The following is a 16,630-nucleotide window of genomic DNA, read 5'->3' as shown; positions in this document are numbered from 1 at the left end:
CTTTGGCTTTAGATGAATCCCAGGTTTAATTTCTTGTTTTTTCCTGGGCTGGGGATAGAAAGGGTAAAATGGGGAAGGGTCGTGGGGTAGGGCAAATAGAGATAAGGGGATGGGATGGGTGGGGAATGGGTGGGGGTGGGGAATGGGGTAAGGGGGTGGAGAATGGGGTGGGTGGGGATGGGGAATGGGGTAGGTGGGGGTGGGGAGTCCTTGAGGTCCTGGCTGCTGTCATGACTCAAGACCCCACTGGCCCCACAGGTGTCTGAGCCTCTAGAGGGAATCTCCAGAGGTCAGGTAGGTGGCCAGTGTGACCAGGGCTGCTGTGTAGATGCAGACCCCCCAGCCCAATGGCAAGGACAGCCAGCAGGAAAGCCCGCCTGGCAGACGCCCCGGCTGCCCGAACATCGCCTGCTGCCCAGGCCTTGTTAGTCTGGAGGGATGAGAGGGGAAGAGGCTGTGAGCCCTGGGCCCCAGGGACCTCTCCTCCCTGCTTCCCACCCACCCTCTTCCCCAGCACTTGCTGACCTTCTGGGCAAGAGAGAAGGCTGCTATGCCCAAAGGCCAGAAGCAGCAGAGGATGGAGAAGACTGCCAGGCCCACATAATCCCGAGAGAGCAGTGGGGTGAACTGGCCAACCCCCATTCCCTCATAGTCACTGTCACTGGACCAGCAATCCTGTGGAGGAAGGAGACAGGGTGGGGGGGACTTCTTGAGCCCCTGCATGGACCTGCCCAGAGTGGCCTTTTGGCCTCACTATCCAGTCCACTGCCATCACCCAAGCGCGGGCAGAGGAAGAAGCAGAGAGTGCCAGGGACCAGCAGAGGGGTGATAGTGTAGCGTCTGACCCCCTGGACCGAGATGCAGTGAGAGATGTGAAATGCCTACTGTGTGCTAGGCATCGAGGATAGAAAAACTGGTGAAATCCCTTTCCTACTAGTGGAAGACAATGGACAGGGATGGGAGAAGAGAGTTCTGATCTGGGGAGTCTTGGGGCTGCTGAGTGGAACCCCTAAGGAGGGAGACTGGTGGGGGTGTGGGGGTGGCTGGAGAGGGGGTCCATCCTCAGCCGAAGGGGAGTCAGTGGAGTGAGCCCTCCCTTCCATCAGGCAATGCCCCCCTACTCCCATTCCAGTACCAACAAACCCCAAGAAAAAAAGGGGGAGGAGCAGAGAAAGGTCTGCAGGACAGAGCAGAGAGACAAGAGCCAGTGCGCAGCAGAGGCCTGAAGGAACAGCTGGAGACAAGCAGAAAGAGGCAGAAGCGGGGACAAAGCAAGGAGACTGCAGAAGGATGAGGCCAGAGCGGACGCGGCAGAGACGGCCAGCCCCAGAGGAGCAGACCAGACGGATGGATGGGTGGATGGATGGGGACCAGGAAGAGGTGCAGACGCAGGGAAAGACTGCCCCTGCTGCCGAGCAGGGACGAGAGGGCCCTGGGGAGACTGAGTCGGCCGAGCTGCATCTGAAGAGGATCCCCAACAAGTGGCTGTTCAATGCCTCTGCTTGGAGCCCTGCCCGGACGGGGAGCTCACTAGCTCTGAGGCGCAGATGCAGTCCCTGAGAGATGTCCCAGGACGGAGACCCAGAGGAAAGAGAAAAAGCCCCCGGGCATGAGAGCTGAGGGGATGGTCTGGGATTTGGAGGATAGCAGAGCCTCTGCTGGCTCCTGCCAAATGGCTGAGCCCAGCTCCTACCTCTAGATCGGGGTTCTTGGGCTCCAGCAGTCCCAAGCTCACAGTGGGCAGCTGAAGCATCTCTTTGACCTTGTCTTTGCGATGGGCCCGCTTTGGCTTTGGCCCTGGGGCTGAGCTGGGGGGCTTGGAGCCGGGGGGCTTGGAGCTGGGGGGCTTGGAGCTGGGGGACTTGGAGTTGGGGGGCTCCACGACAGGGGATCCATCAGGTGGTGACCCAAGCAAGGGCTGATGCAGCTCCTGGGGACTGTCCATGGCTTGTCTAGACCCCCACAAGGGGAAGGGAACAAGAAATAGATGAGATAAAAACAATTCTACGAACCCCAATCCTCAATTACCCCAGGTCTTGCACAGCTCAAAGGATGCTTAAAGATCCTAACACCTCCTCCCCCCATCTTACAGGTGGGGAAATTGAGGCCCAGAAAGGGAGTCAGGGTCAGAACCCAGTGTCCAGACTCCCAGCCTAGGTTTCTCGCCAGCCCATCCCCCCTCCCCCAATTACTCATCATCCCCTCACACTGAGACCCAGGGTTCTAGCGTTCTAGGAAAGATCTCCCGCCCCTCCCCCCGCCTCCGTGCCCCCAGCCTCTGCATATATGTTCCAGAGACCCAATGTTGGCCCCCCCCATCCGTTAGCTACTGTGGTCATCCAGTATTCCCTACATCCTCAAGGCCCCCCCTTCCCCCAAAATCTGGAAGCTAGGGGTTCACTGTACCCTTGGGACAGGAGACAGAGCCCTGGGAAGCTTCCCCCGACTCTAGGTGAAGGGGTTTGGGAAAACCTGACCCCCGCGTCCCCCAGTTGTTTCCACCATCACCGCACCCCCCCCCCCCCCCCCGCCCCGCGCCGATGGATGCTAAGTGACAAGGACCTGTCCTGGGCTCTGCGGGGTATCCCAGGAGCCCTCCCCCTCCCGCTGCTGCCCCACTCACCCGGGCCCTCCGGGAGTGGGCAGCCCAGACGCCTGAGTCTGTGGGTTCAGGGTGCCCAGGGTTTGCGGGTGCAACGCCAGGAAGGACAGGGCCGAGGCTGGTACTGCGGAGCTGAGATCGCTAGTCCGCTCGGGTTCTAGGCGCCTCGCTCTGCGCAGCTGCTCCCGCCGCCCCCGCCCGGAGCCCCAGGCGCCCAGGACCGCACTCCCCCTCCTCCCTCCACTCCCCCGCTCCCTACCCTGGACCTGGGGAAGGCAGATGTTGGGAGGGGAAGGCAGGGGAGGGGGCCGAGCCTGAATTCTCTACCTCGGAAGGCTGCCGGGAGGGTGGTCTCCTGTCACGAGGGTCCGCCCCTCACCGTCCTGCACTATTTGCGCACACACCGCCCCCCTCTCCATTTCCTCCAGGAATGCTTCCTATCTTCCTTGACCCTCAATATTTCTCGTCCCCTAAACACCTCTAGGCTCTGGGCATGAGTCCCCCTCCTCCTAAATGTGTCAGGACCCCCAGAATTCTGTGCCTCACAAACACCTCCAGTGTGTCTCTGCCCTCTTTCTGCAGGAAGGCCTCTAGCCATGGTCAGGCCGCTGGACCCTTGAGGGGGACTTGAGTCCCATCAGCCTCCTTGGGTGGATCCCACCCTCCATCACTGGGGCTGGGCCAGTCTTGAGAGATCTGGGTGGCTGGGGTGTGTTCCCTTCCTGGGAATAGAGTCTGAAGCTTTCCCTCTGCCATCAGGAATGACCTTGGTTCCAGACCCAGCTCTGCCTGCCTCCCTAGGTCACCTCAGGCAATACCCTTCACCCCTCTAAGGCCTCAATAAATTGAGGATGTGGGACTTCCTCCCACATCTCCCCAGCCCCCATGTTCATGGAACATATTCATAGGATTTCAGGGTCTAAGGAAGCTTAGAAGCTAGTCCAACTTAATCATTTTACAGACGTGGAAATTGAGTCCCCTGGAGGGGGAGTTCACAGGGCCATCGATGTAGAGCTGGGAAGGTCCTCAGAGGTCATCCAAGGTCACCCAGTCTAACTGGTTCCATGAAGAGTCCAAAGCCACACACACACACACACACACACACACACACACACACACACACACAGAGATGGCCTTCAAGCCCAGCCCCTCTGATGGTGGTTCTTGGTGGATACTGGCCCCAGGCCAAGCTCAGGTTTTTAGCTCCCAGACAGAGAGCCTTAAGACTAGTACCCTCCAAGAGGTAACCCCTGCTAGCAGGGGAAGCTTCTAGAAAGGTCACTGCATAGGGAACCAGGGCTTGTAGTCCTATGGTGTGCCCATCCAGTGAGTAGGAGGTTGGCACTGGTGAGGACAATGTGCCCAAAGGTGCATGTTGGGTGAGGGCTCCTGGGCAGCCAATCAGGGGTGACACCTGCAATGACTAGTGTCCCGTTGGGTGTAGGTGTGAATGACTTTCTGGTCTGCTAGTGGAGTCTGTGGGACCTGGCTAGTTGGGCAGAAGAGGTGGGGGATGGTTGGCCTGCAATGATTGTGTGCCGGTTGTGAGCCAAAGACTCTTAGCAGACATGCTGAATGGCTAAGTAGTGGGTGAATGGCCAGGACTGCAGTCCTCAGCCAATGTGCCGGACACAGCGGGGCTGGGAGCAGCAGTCAGCAGAGGGAATCTCCTTCAGCCCTCTGTCCAGCCACAAAGCCCAGGAAATGTGTCACTGAGCACCTGGGGAAGGTTCAGCCCTGTGAGTTCATTGAAGCAAGGAACTCCCACTGTGCAAACTTTCTGTAGTGATGCAGATCTCCAGCTTACAGTCTTTCCAGAGTTGCCCACGCTGCTATGGGATTGGCCTCGGCTCCCACAGCTGCTATATGTCAAAGACAGGCCCTGGACACAGGCCTTTGTGACTGGGAGGGGGGTGGCAGTTCTCTATCTACAGTCTTACAAAAGGCCCCCTGGCACGATGAGAGAGTACACAAAAGGCTAAGAGAGCATGAGGGCATGCTAATGAAGTGTCAGCCCGGCCTCTCATTCACAAAAGTTGTGAATGTTTCCTGGATCCTCTGGAAATGGATGAAGACGGATGGGGTGAGATGCGACTTAGCTCAGGGGGAGGTTATTTCTCGCCAGTAAGAAGGAGGGATGTTTTCTTCTCTCTCTGTCTCTCCCTGCGCAGCCGCCCACCGCTGGCATCCCTTCCAGAACTGCTGGCTGCAGGGTCTGGTTATCGCCAGGCGCAGATGAGGTGCCAAACGCTCCATCTGCTGTCTCTTGGGGGACAGAGGAGGCTGTGAAAACCCGATGCTTTGCCTCGGCCTGCCTCTGGAGTGGGGGGAACCTCGGAGCCCCTGGCACCTTCGGAGTCTGGGGGCAGGGTGTGTGCAGGCAGGCCTTGGCTTCATTTATTCCTTCCAGGAACTAAGTGCCTGTTTTGAGGGAGATATTGGAGATGTGCCTGGCTCTGCTTGGGGGCAGGGCTGCTTTTAAGGGATAGAGAGGACAGAGAATTGGCTTTACAGTCCGGAAAAGGCCCTGTGGCTCCCAGACAGATGGATGCCCAGGCCAAAACCAGCCCCGTCCAGGAGGTGACCATGGCCTCGAGTGCTACCTCCTTTATCAACGTGGGCAGCACCGCGCTAGTCCCTGGGAGCACAAACAGACAAGAGGACCAGCCTGCTCTCAAGTTCCAGTGCGGGAGAAGGGCCCACGGTCCTTGGGTTCAGGTGCAGAGAGGATGCTGACACCTCTTCTTCAATGTCCTCCCCGCTGACAAACTGCTGACGTTGGGCCCCTGGGCAAGGCCAAGGATGTTCCCTTCTGGGTCCTCAGGAGCTGTGGCTGCCGCCCCTCAGAGGCAGTGGCCAGGCTGCTGCTTCCCAGGGGGATGGTGGGGCCTTGGGCCAGAAGCCGGGCCATCCCAAAGGCTCTGGGGCTCAGGATTTGGAGGGAGATGGTGGTTCTGTTCCTTCAGCGAGGCTGGCTTGCCCGGCCCCTGAGTGATGCTGGGCTGGCATTTGGTGGGGAGAGCTGACCCCTTCTCCACAGGAGCTGCCTCCCCAGATGATGGTTGGTGGTCTGGGGGTTACTACCACTCCCAGGGCTCTAGTGCGTAGCTGCCTGTGAGTAATCTAGGATAACCTTCCCTTCTCAGCCTCAGTTTCTTCCTCTGTAAAATGAGATGACTGTACTCGGTCAGGGGTGGGGAACCTGTGGCCTCGGGGCCACGTGCGGCCTTTTAGGTCCTTGGGTGTGGAAGGTCGAGTCCGAGTTTTACAGAACAAATCCTTTCATGAAGGGGATTTGTTTCGTGAAGTTTGGATTCAGTCACAGGGCTGCACTTGAGGACCTAGAGAGCCACGTGTGGCCTCGAGCCTGAGGGTTCCCCACCCTTGTACTAGGTAATCTCTAAAGTCCCAGGTCAGGATTCCATGATCCAGAACTGAATTTCATTAATTCACCGATGCATTTCTATGCATATTTATTAAGCACTTGCTTACTGTGTTCCAGGAAATGGGGAGCTGACTTACTTGGCAGGGAGTGGGGGGAGGAGACATCCAATGTGTACGAAGATAAGTACAGACATGTTCATTTGAAGAGGGGGTAGAAATCAGGGGAGGCTTCATGGAGGAGGTTTGGGATCCAGGCATCTTTCTAGCCCGCTCTGCCCGCCACTGAAACCTCCCTTTGGGATTTTCGGTGGGGCAGAGTTGGAGGGACACCCATATGTCTCCAAGAGGGGACGACGGGAGGCACAACTAGAAGACCTGGGAAGACCTGATTTTGAGACTGAGCACCAAGGAATGACTGGGGCTATGTCTTTAGGGCTGCCAATTTCTAGGGCTTGGGAGATACCCTTTTGGGCTGGCTCAGGCTGAGCTGAGTCTGCCCTGTGGTTCTCCCCTTTGAGGCTAAACAGAACAAATCTCGGGGTCCAGGAAGAGGCCTTTCTCTGGACACTGGCGGAGAGTCTTTAATGGCTAAAGGGGAACCCTGGCCTCAACACGTTCATCCGAGAAATGGGTCTGCCAGGCAGAAAGTAGAGCAAAACCGAGGAATTCTCACTCTCTCCATGTGCCTCTTGCATCTTCTCCAGCAGATTACAAGCTCACCCTGTCCAATGGTTCATTCCCTACTGCTTTTGAATGTGTCCAGTCCCAACCATCCTTAGAAACCCTCAATGGATCTGACTGTTCACTCCAGATACCGTCCTATGTGTCTCCTTCAGTCAAACTCCAGGAAAAAGGAATCTAATCTTGCCGCTTCCAGCACCCCCCCCCCCAGCTCTTTTCCATCTGGCTGCCTCCTTCATCACTCAGCTGAAACTGCTCTTTCCCAAGTTACCCACAAACGCCAGATCTGACGCTCTTTTTTCAGTCTTCATCCTTCCTTTGCAGCTTCTGACGTGATGAATGGTCTACTCTCGGTCACTCTCTCCCTTCTAAGTTTTTGTGACTCTGATCTTTCCTGGTTCTCCTTGTACAAGCCCAACTACTTCTCAGTTTCCTCTGTGGGCTCATCACCCTCAAGCAAAGGTACCACCCTCCCCGTTGGTGGCCTGACGAGCTCCCATGAGTTCATGCAGAGGACTCCCTCCTCTCAATATCGAGCCCTCATCACCCTCCTGAGCCCCAGGTCTGTGTCACCTGAATGGGCCGTTATCATCTCAAACTGGACATGTCCAGAGCAGAACTCACTGCCTCTCCCCTCATACCATGTTCTCCTGACCACTCTACGGTGAGGGCACCATTGTCCTTTCTGGTTCCCCAGGGTTGCCATCTCAAGTCCACCTCACCATCCCCCAAATCCTGCCCATTCAACCTCCATGATATCTTTCTTTCTTTTCTTCTCCTTCCTTCCTTCCTTCCTTCCTTCCTTCCTTCCTTCCTTCCTTCCTTTCCTTTCTTTTTTCCTTTCTCCCTCCTTCTTCCTTTCTCCCTCCTTTTCTTTTCTTTCTTTCTTTCTTTCTTTCTTTCTTTCTTTCTTTCTTTCTTTCTTTCTTTCTTTCTTTCTTTCTTTCTTTCTTTCTTTGTTTCTTTGTTTCTTTCTTTCTTTCTTTCTCTCTTTCTTTCTCTCTCTTTCTTTCTTTCTTCTTTCCTCCCTCCCTCCTTCCTTCCTCTCTCCCTCCCTCCCCTTCCCCTTCCCTCCTTTCCTTCCTTTCTTCCTTCCTTTCTCTCTCCCTCTCTTCCTTCCTTTCTTTCTTCCTTCCTCCCTCCTTCCTTCCTCTCTCCCTCCCTCCCCTTCCCCTTCCTACCTTCCTTTCCTTCCTTTCTCTCTCCCTCTCTTCTTCCTTCCTTCCTTCCTTCCTTCCTTCCTTCCTTCCTTCCTTCCTTCCTTCTTTCTTTCTTTCTTTCTTTCTTTCTTTCTTTCTTTCTTTCTTTCTTTCTTTCTTTCTTTCTTTCTTTCTTTCTTTCTTTCGCAGTCGGGGTTAAGTGACTTGCCCAGGGTCACACAGCTAGTAAGTGTCAAGGGTCTGAGGTCGGATTTGAACTCGGGTCCTTCTGACTCCAGGGCCGGTGCTCTATCCACTGCGCCCCCTAGCTGCCCATCCATGATATCTTTCAATGCCATCCCTGATGTGTTCTATTTTTTCATCTCCTCTTTTGCTTGTACTATTGCAACGCCTTCCTAGCTCGACTCCCTGCTCCTGGTCCAGCCTCCCCGATCCATCCTTAATGCAGACGCCACAGTCATCTTCCACTGGTCTCACTCTTTCACTCCTCTGCTTAAGAACCTTCAGGGCTTCCTAACTGTCCCTCTGCAGTGGGTGCGGAAGCCCACTGGAACATGATCTCAGGAGCCGATTGTGAAATTTTCAGGGTGAAAATTTCAGAAGACTGCAAATGCTTTAATGCAGGGCTTGGTGCAACCTTGGGTTTGGTTGATTGTCTAGACTTAAGACAGTGATGGAGGGGATGACAGTAATTCAGATTAAACTTAAAAGTGTGTCCCACTGAATATTTTCCAAGAGAGCTGTTGTTAAATATTCATCAGAACATTTCTATCTCTTGGTTAAAATACAAACTCAGAATAGAGAATTTTTTTTTCAGAATAGAGAATTTAGAGGCAGACATCCCCAACCAGCGTATGCAACGTGTACTAGAAAGGAAAATCCATCATAACATTGTGGTTCATTCATTTTTCAGTTGGTTCTGACTCTCCGTGACCCCATCTGGGGTTTTCTTGGCAGAGATACTGGAGTAATTGTCATTCCCTTCTCCAGCTCATTTGACAGATGAGGAAACTGAGGCAAACGGGGTGAAGTGACTTGCCCAGGGTCACACAGTTAGTAAGTATTTGAGGCTGCATTTGAACTCAGGCCTTCGTGACTCCAGGCTCTATGTACTGTGGTGCCACCTAGCTGCCCTCGCGTTATAACATGGTTGTTGTCCTCTGCAGCAGGCATGCCATACTGGGTGGCTCTGTTCCAGTGTCTCCTGTGTCTCACGACTGATTCCCACGTTCTTCAGAGAGTCCTTGAAAGTGTCCTTGTATTGCTTCTTCTGACCTCCATGGGAGCGCCTGCCCTGCGTGGGCTGTCCATAAAAGAGTCTGTTTGGCATCGGAGCAACATGCTCATTAAAACTGCACTGCACTAGAGTTTGAATGCTTGGGAGTTCAGCTGGAGAAAAGACTTCAGTGTCTGGTGTCTTATCCTGCCAGGGGATCTTCAGAATCTTCCCAAGACAATTCAAGTGGAAGCGATTCAGTTTCCTGGCATGACGCTGATAGACTGTCCAGGTTTCACAGGCATACAACAATGAGGTCAGCACAATGGCTCTGTAGGCCTTCAGTCACCAGACTGAAGTCAGTTTAATACCTCTTCTCTCCTATACTTTCCTTTGGAGCCTCCCAAACACTGAGCTAGCTCTGACAATGCATGTGTCAACCTCGTTATCAACGTGTACATCCCTGGAAAGTACACTGCCAGGGTAAGTGAGCTTATCCACAGCATTGAGAATCTCTCCATTTGCTGTAACTGATGGTTGCACGGATGGATGGTGTGGTGCTGGCTGATGGAGCACCTGCGTTTTCTTGGTGTTAATTGTTAGGCCAAAATTAGCACGAGCAGCAGAGAATCGATGGATACTTTGCTGCATCTCGGCTTCAGAGGCTGCATGGAGTGCACAGGCATCTGCAAACAGAAAACCATGCACCAACACTCCCTCTACTTTGGTCTTGGCTTGTAGCCTTTTCAAGTTAAATACTTTACCATCAATTCGGTAACTGACCTCGATGTCACCTTCATCTTTTTTGAGGGAGTCCGACAACATTGCTGAAAACATCACCCTTGAAAGCATGGGAGCAAGCACCCTCCACTGGTGACTGGGAAAGCATGAAAGTACCATCCATTGTCCAGAACCCGGGAAAGCACGCCATCATGAGGCTTGACCATTAGTTATGCGGTGTCTGAGGCACAGTCCATCACCCTCAAAGCAGCTTATTTCACCTTTGGATAGTTCTAATTATTAGGAAGTTTGTCCTGACAACAAGCCTCAACTTACTTTGTCTTTTTGCAACTTCATGTAATACGCTGGGCCTTGAGCTGAGGCAGCTCAGTGGAGAGAGTGCTGAGCCTAGAGGCAAGAAGACCTGAGTTCAAATCTCAGCTCAGATACTTACTGGCCGTGTGATCCTGAGCAAGAACTTAACCTCTACCTGCCTCAGTTTCCTCAGCTGTAAAAGGGGATCATAATAGCCCCTACCTCACAGGGTTATTGTGAAGATCAAAGGAGATACTATTTGTAAAGTGCTGAGCACCGAGCCTGGCACACAGCAGGTGCTCTATAAATGCCTATTCCTCCCTTCCTTTTACCCCAGACCAAACAGAACACCTCTAAGCCCTCTGTTACATGATAGCCCCTGTGCCTTCTCTCCCAGCCTGGTATTCACAAACTCTCTCCAGTCCACCTTTCCACACGTAATTCCCCTTACTCTTTTTCGTTGTACTTTCTAGCCAAACTGCCTCCTTGGCCATCCCCGGGAGGTGCTCTTCCATCCCCTCACTTCACCCCTCGTGCCTGGCATGCAATCCTCCCTCACCTCTGCCAGCCTGACTCCCTAACTTGTATCAAGGCACAGCCCAGGTGCCTTTCCCTCTTAAAAGTCCTTATAAAATTTTTGTTTTTTTACATCATCAAAATTTCCCCCTGTATTTCTCCCTGTCCCTTTTCCCACAGAGCCATCTCATATACCATTTCCTTTCTATATATTAAGGGCATGTACCTACCACTGGGGCAACTAGCTATTCTATACTGTCACCAAGGCAGGTATAGCTTGAAATTACTCCGGGTGTTATATCTGAGCCAGCCACCAGGTGGCACCTGAAGCCCTGAACTAAGAGAGCGTCATTGTGCAGGGGTAGGCTGCCATCAGCAGTGGAAATGCGCCCACTGGAAACTGAGCAAACTCAAGTCCCCTGCACAGCTTGTCTGGATTACGTTCAGGCACTGGGCACATCCAGGGAGGAGAGAGCCTTGCCTGGGCCCTGCATCCCTCCAGTCTCCATCTTCCAGGGAATCTGCCTAGAAAAAAAGGATGAGTGTTTCCATCCTAATGCACACATTATGAGATGGCTCTAGTCCTCACAGCCATTGGCTCAGCGTCTTCCTCACAGCAGCATCAACTTCATGGGATTATTCAACTCACATACAAAGGAAAGGACTTTGCATAATCTAAATGGAAAAGTGAAAGGTATGGAATGAAAATTACAGAGCAGCAGGTGTGAAAACTGGATTCCCCCCTTCTCTTGTGTCAGAGGAATTGGTTTTAACCTGAGGGAGAGAAGCAAATCACCTTCACCCCATTTCAGATCCAGGTGATTCAAGGTCACGTGATCTCTACCTGTAAGTCAGCAGAGTCGATGAAATCAGGTCCTCAGGAAGCCCATCAGGATGATACTCTCCTGAGTTACTTACTTTGTTCCCATGGGCCCGTCCCTTTCTTTTTCTGACAGGTGCCTTCCTTCTTTGCTGGACTTCTGGGCCTCTTGTTCTTCAGGCCAAGCACCATGACCTTCTTTTATTGTTTTGTTTTATTTTGTTTTTTTAGGCAGTTGGGGTTAAGTGACTTGCCCAGGGTCATACAGCTAGTAAGTGTGAAGTGTTTGGTCTGAGGCTGGATTTGAACTCAGGTCCTTCTGACTTCAGGGCCTGTGCTCTATCACTGCCCCACCTAGCTGCCCCATGACCTTCTTTTAAAAAGTAAAATCCCTACATGATGTGAGGTTAGATAACCTCAGGCAACTCCCTTTCAGCTAAATGCCCAAAGGCTGTTCTAGCATTAAAAGACTGAAGATAATGTAGGCAGACAATAAGTATAGGCTGAAACAAGCTGCTTCAGACAGAGGCGACATAGCTATCTATCACTCATCTATCCATCCATCCATCCGTCCATAGATCTACATATCTATCAATATCATCTTTCTATATATCTAATCTATTCATCCATCCATCCACATCTATATCTATGATCTATCTCTATTTATCCATCCATATCTATCTATCTAATCTGTCCATTCAGCCACATCTATCTATAGATATCATCCATCCATCTACCCATCCACTCATCTATCCATCCATCCATGCATCGATCTACATATCTATTTGTCTATCAATATCATCTTTCTATATATCAATCTAATCTATTCATCCATCCATCCACATCTATATCTATGATCTATCTCTATCCATCCACATCTATCTACCTCACCTCTCTACATATCTATATCTATCCATCCATATCTATCTTTCTATCCATCCATATCTATCTATACATCCATCCATCCATCCATATCTATCACCTATGTATCTATCCATCCTTCCATCTATCCCTCTATCCACCTACATCACCAGTCTGTACACATGTAATCCCTCAGCAGGATGTAAAGTCCTTGAAGACAAGTGACCTGTTACACGTCTATGATCCTGGTTTCATGTTTCATTTTTGTCCTTTTAACACTGGTGCTTTTCTCGCTGCCTGGAACACAGGAAACACTAAATAATAAATGCATGCTGATTGATTTTTTTTTTCAACTTAGTGATTAGTTATTTTATACTCCAGCCAAATGGGATTGTTTCAGGGATTGTTTCATTTTTGACCTAGCAGCCCCAGTGTGTAGCAAGTCAAGCGAACAAGCTTTAGTATTACAAGAGGCACATAGTAGGTACTTCACAAGTTCAGCCTGAAATGAATTGGATTTCTGGCTGTGAGGCAGGGGGATGGCTACACTGAGAAGAAGGCAGTTTCCAGTAGATCTGACAGGTGCTATGTGAGCAGAAAGTGGTTTTACTAAGGGTGGCAGGCTCGGGTTTTCTTCTTGTTTATTTGGAATACGAAGGTAGAATAAAGTCGGGCTACACACTCAATATGGCCGCACCCTAACGTCCACATGCCACACCCAATATGGCACCAGGGTACGATATTGCCCTTCCCCCTTTCCCCCCCCCGCCCGCCCCCTTGAAACGTTTCATGAAAGAGAGGGGAAGACAGCGCCTTAGTCACAGACCAATCAGAGCCCAACAATGGGGTGGGCGCAAGGGATCTTGGAAGGGAGAAGACGTTAGTCCTACCCCATCACCTTTCGTAAAGACCAATCAGCAGTGTGCTGGGCGGGCACACACGCAGGGAAAGGGAGGGATTTCATTATCGCCCCACCCCACTCTAGCTGAGGCCCCAATCAGCACAGAGCAAAGGCGTGAGCGAAGGGAAGGCGGGAGATACCTACTGGCCCCGCCCCATTTCCTCTCCGATGACCAATCAGCGACGCGAGGGCGTGCACGAATGCTGCGGAGGGACGACAGCGAGCTTCTGTTGCCAGAGCAACGGTCCGAGCAGTCACCCGGAAGCCGTGGAGCCTGCCGACGGTCCCGAAGTCTTCAAGTTTCTCGGGTAAATTAGGGGCAGGGGAGGCGGGGGCCGGGCGCCGTGAGACGCGGGGACGTGTCTCTGTAGAGTTGTGCTTGCCAGAGAAACGGCGCCTGCGCGGCGGCTGGAATCGCGAGCATTTTGCTTCGCTCCAGAGATACTGCGCATGTCTATTTGGAAGTGGGGGGCGGGACTAGACGTCAGGGGCGGGGTTAGAGGCGCAAGGGGGCGGGGCTACAGGATAGGCGTTATCGAGTCAAGATAATAGCTAGCATGTATATGTATATACGTATATACATACATGCATACATATATATCGTTTTAAGGTTGGCAAAGCGCTCTAAATTATCTAACTTAACCTCACAACAACCCTGGAAGGTCTATACTATTATCCCTCTTTTTAAAGCTGAGGAAACTGAGGCAAACAGCCCAGGGTCACACAGCTAGTAAGTGCCTGAAGTTGGATTTGAACTCAGATCTTCAAGACTTTGGGTCCAGTGCTCTATCCACTGAGCTGAAATCATGATGTGCTCATTTTACAGGTGAGAAAATTGAGGCCCAGAGAAGGAAACATGTCTGAAGTCAGGAAGCAGTTTGGTCACTGCTGAACTCCAAAGGCTTCCTTCCTGGGGTCTTCTGACATTTCTCCTCTCGTCTCCACGGAGCCATGGCTGAGGTCCATGTAATTGGGCAGATCATTGGGGCAACAGGTTTTTCTGAGAGCAGCCTCTTCTGCAAGTGGGGTGTCCATATAGGTATGTGTGTGGAGACAACCTAGCCTCCTCTGCTCAGATCCCTGGGGATTCCTCTATACCCTCCCCTCTCTTCCCAGGAGGGAACTTGACCCTCCTTGACCTTCCCTGTCTACACAGCTGGAGAGAGTATTGGATGGAGGGGGGGAAGTCCTGAGGTCCTCTTCCTGATTCTTCGGGACCCACACCCCCAAGCTGTGTCTCCACAGCAGAGTTCCTGCCCACCAGACCCTTCAACTCCAAAGAGTCCTAGACCTCTCTCCTCTCCTCCTTTCCTCTGGGACTGTGAGAGAGCCCTTAGCCTGGGGGGGAGATAGGATATCTGACACAGGTCTGTGTCCTACAGGGAAGCTACTGACCTTCACTGGCCTTCTTTTTGGCTAGACTCGATTTGGGATTGTAGAGGCAGAAGGGACCTAGACATCTCAGCCAAGAAGCTCATTGTACAGTAGAAGAAGCCCAGGCCTAATTAGGTTACCGGTGGGCTCTTTATAGTGCCAGGGTGGCACCTCCCCTTAACCCAACATCCCCTTCCTCCTAGTCCCTCCTTCCCCTCAGAGCCTCTTTCCTTCTTTGACCGGCAGGAGGAGCATGGAAGCTGCTGTCAGGCGTTCGGGAGGGCCAGACACAAGTGGACACCCCTCAGCTGGGCAGCATGGCCTACTGGTCTCACCCAATTGACTTGCATTTTGCCACCAAAGGCCTGCAGGGTAAGGGCAGGGGCTCCAGGCTTGGGAGTAAGTGAGCAGGGAAGGGACAGCTCCAAGAAGTGCCTTTGGCCAGGGGAGATGAGGCTCTGTCCAGCTCAGTGAGCCTAGCAGGCCTTCAGGCTACAGAGGAGCCCAGGGCTGGATTCTGGGCTTGGGGAATCCCACCTGGGCCCCCAAAGACTGGGAGGGCTGAAGAGAAGGACGAGAGACCCAGAGACAGTCTGTGTTGTTTCTTAGGCCTGACAGAGACTTGTCATTCCTGGTCAGAGTGTGGTCACCATTGGTTGGCAGGAGCAGCTTGGGGCGGGAGTCCCCTTGGGGACTGGGGCAGACCCATGGGGTGGCTGGTGGCCTGGGCAAAAGCCTGGAAGGGAGCCGGGAGCCCAAGGCTTGGGAAGGAGGGCTGGAGCAGCAGGCTGAGGCAGGCTCTGGCTCCTCTCCCCAGGCTGGCCTCGGCTCCACCTGCAAGTCTGGTCTCAGGACATCTTTGGGCGCTGCCAGTTGTCCGGCTATGGCTTCTTGCACATCCCCAGCAGCCCTGGGGCCCACAGCCTTGACTGTGTGACGTGGCGCCCCTTGGGTGGCTGGCGAGAGCAGCTGGCGAGGGCCTTCGTGGGTGGTGGGCCCCAGCTGCTCCACGGGGACGTAGTCTACTGCGGGGCTGACCGATACCGGCTCCACACAGCAGCGGGGGGCACCGTGCACTTGGAGCTGGCACTGATCCTGAGAAACTTCTCCCGCTATGGCATTGAGTGCTGAGTACCTCGGCCAGCTCCCAGCTCCTTACCCCTCCCCAATTCCCTGTCTAACTGTCCTCCCCTCCCTTCCTCTTTTCTGTCAGTCCCCAGGTTTCTGCGCTCAGCAGTCGATCATCAGACTTGTGCTGAGCTTTGATTATGTGCCAGGCACTGCCCTAAGGAGGCCTTGGGGGGTACCAAGAAAAAGCAGCATGGCCCTGCTCTCCGGGGTCTTCCGAGCCAATGGGGGGCGACCTCATGGAAAGAAATACATGAATTGGTATATACAAGATTCCTCCAGAGTACAAACATCTCATCTCTGTCCCTCCCCTACTGTGAGACCCTGGAGTTCAACCCCTTCAGGGAAACTGAGCCCAGGGACACCCCATTGAGTGACTGAGTTAAGAGGAGCCTTAGAGACCCTGGATGCTATCTGGTTCATTCCAGTCTTTGAAAATGGGAACACCAGGTCCATAAAGGGAAAGGAACCTGCCTCAGGGGCCCTGGGCCCAGCCATCTTCCATAGGCCCACTTCCTGGACTCCAGCTTCCTTCTCTGCGTGTGGGCCCCACTGATTCTCTTCCCCTCTTGACCTCTCCCCCAGCGCCTGCAGCTCCTTCCCTCTTCCCCCTCTCCTTGGCCATTCCCCTCGGGGTCCAGGCTGTCTTTGGAGCTCCTCTCCCTTGCCCTTGTCTCCTGGCTTCTTTCCCTCTCACCTGCCCCCTCCCCCCAGTAAGCTCCCCGCGTTCTTTCCTCCTTTTTCTCTCCTCCTCCGGTGTTTTCTCTACAGCTTTTCTGCACTGCCTTACCTGGTGAAGCTCTGTGCTCTAGACTGCTACCTCGTGCTGAAATGAGGCTTGCTCCCTGTCCTCAGAGAATCCTCCCTCTAGGGGCGCAGGGGATGAGACCCCAAGGCTTCCAATCCCTTATTTGTCCTGCCCTATCCATCTATCCCCGCCTTGAAGCCTGCC

The 16,630-nt window shown here is 53.1% G+C and overlaps 2 protein-coding genes across 2 annotated transcripts; one reads left to right on the top strand and one right to left on the bottom strand.

Annotated features, from left to right (window-relative positions):
- Positions 1 to 180: 180 nt before the first annotated feature.
- On the bottom strand, positions 181 to 9,157 carry TMEM91 (transmembrane protein 91). Its single transcript, XM_020978469.2, is given in 7 exon segments — positions 181 to 339; positions 341 to 430; positions 526 to 675; positions 1,694 to 1,952; positions 2,624 to 2,868; positions 4,782 to 4,919; positions 9,008 to 9,157. Coding segments are annotated over 7 exon segments (1,101 nt in total). The 3' UTR covers positions 181 to 270.
- Positions 9,158 to 13,352: 4,195 nt separating this feature from the next.
- Positions 13,353 to 15,951, top strand: B9D2 (B9 domain containing 2). The gene is made up of 4 exons (XM_020978430.2): positions 13,353 to 13,484; positions 14,003 to 14,215; positions 14,797 to 14,922; positions 15,368 to 15,951. Exons 2-4 carry the CDS (start codon positions 14,128 to 14,130, stop codon positions 15,679 to 15,681), a joined length of 528 nt encoding a protein of 175 aa, XP_020834089.1. The 5' UTR covers positions 13,353 to 13,484; positions 14,003 to 14,127; the 3' UTR covers positions 15,682 to 15,951.
- Positions 15,952 to 16,630: the final 679 nt, after the last annotated feature.

Source organism: Phascolarctos cinereus, unplaced genomic scaffold, assembly GCF_003287225.1.
Source record: "Phascolarctos cinereus isolate Bilbo 61053 unplaced genomic scaffold, phaCin_HiC Scaffold_726;HRSCAF=1367, whole genome shotgun sequence".
NCBI lineage: Eukaryota > Metazoa > Chordata > Mammalia > Diprotodontia > Phascolarctidae > Phascolarctos > Phascolarctos cinereus.
Note: the sequence above shows the minus strand (reverse complement) of the source record. Positions and strands in the feature narration are given on the sequence as shown.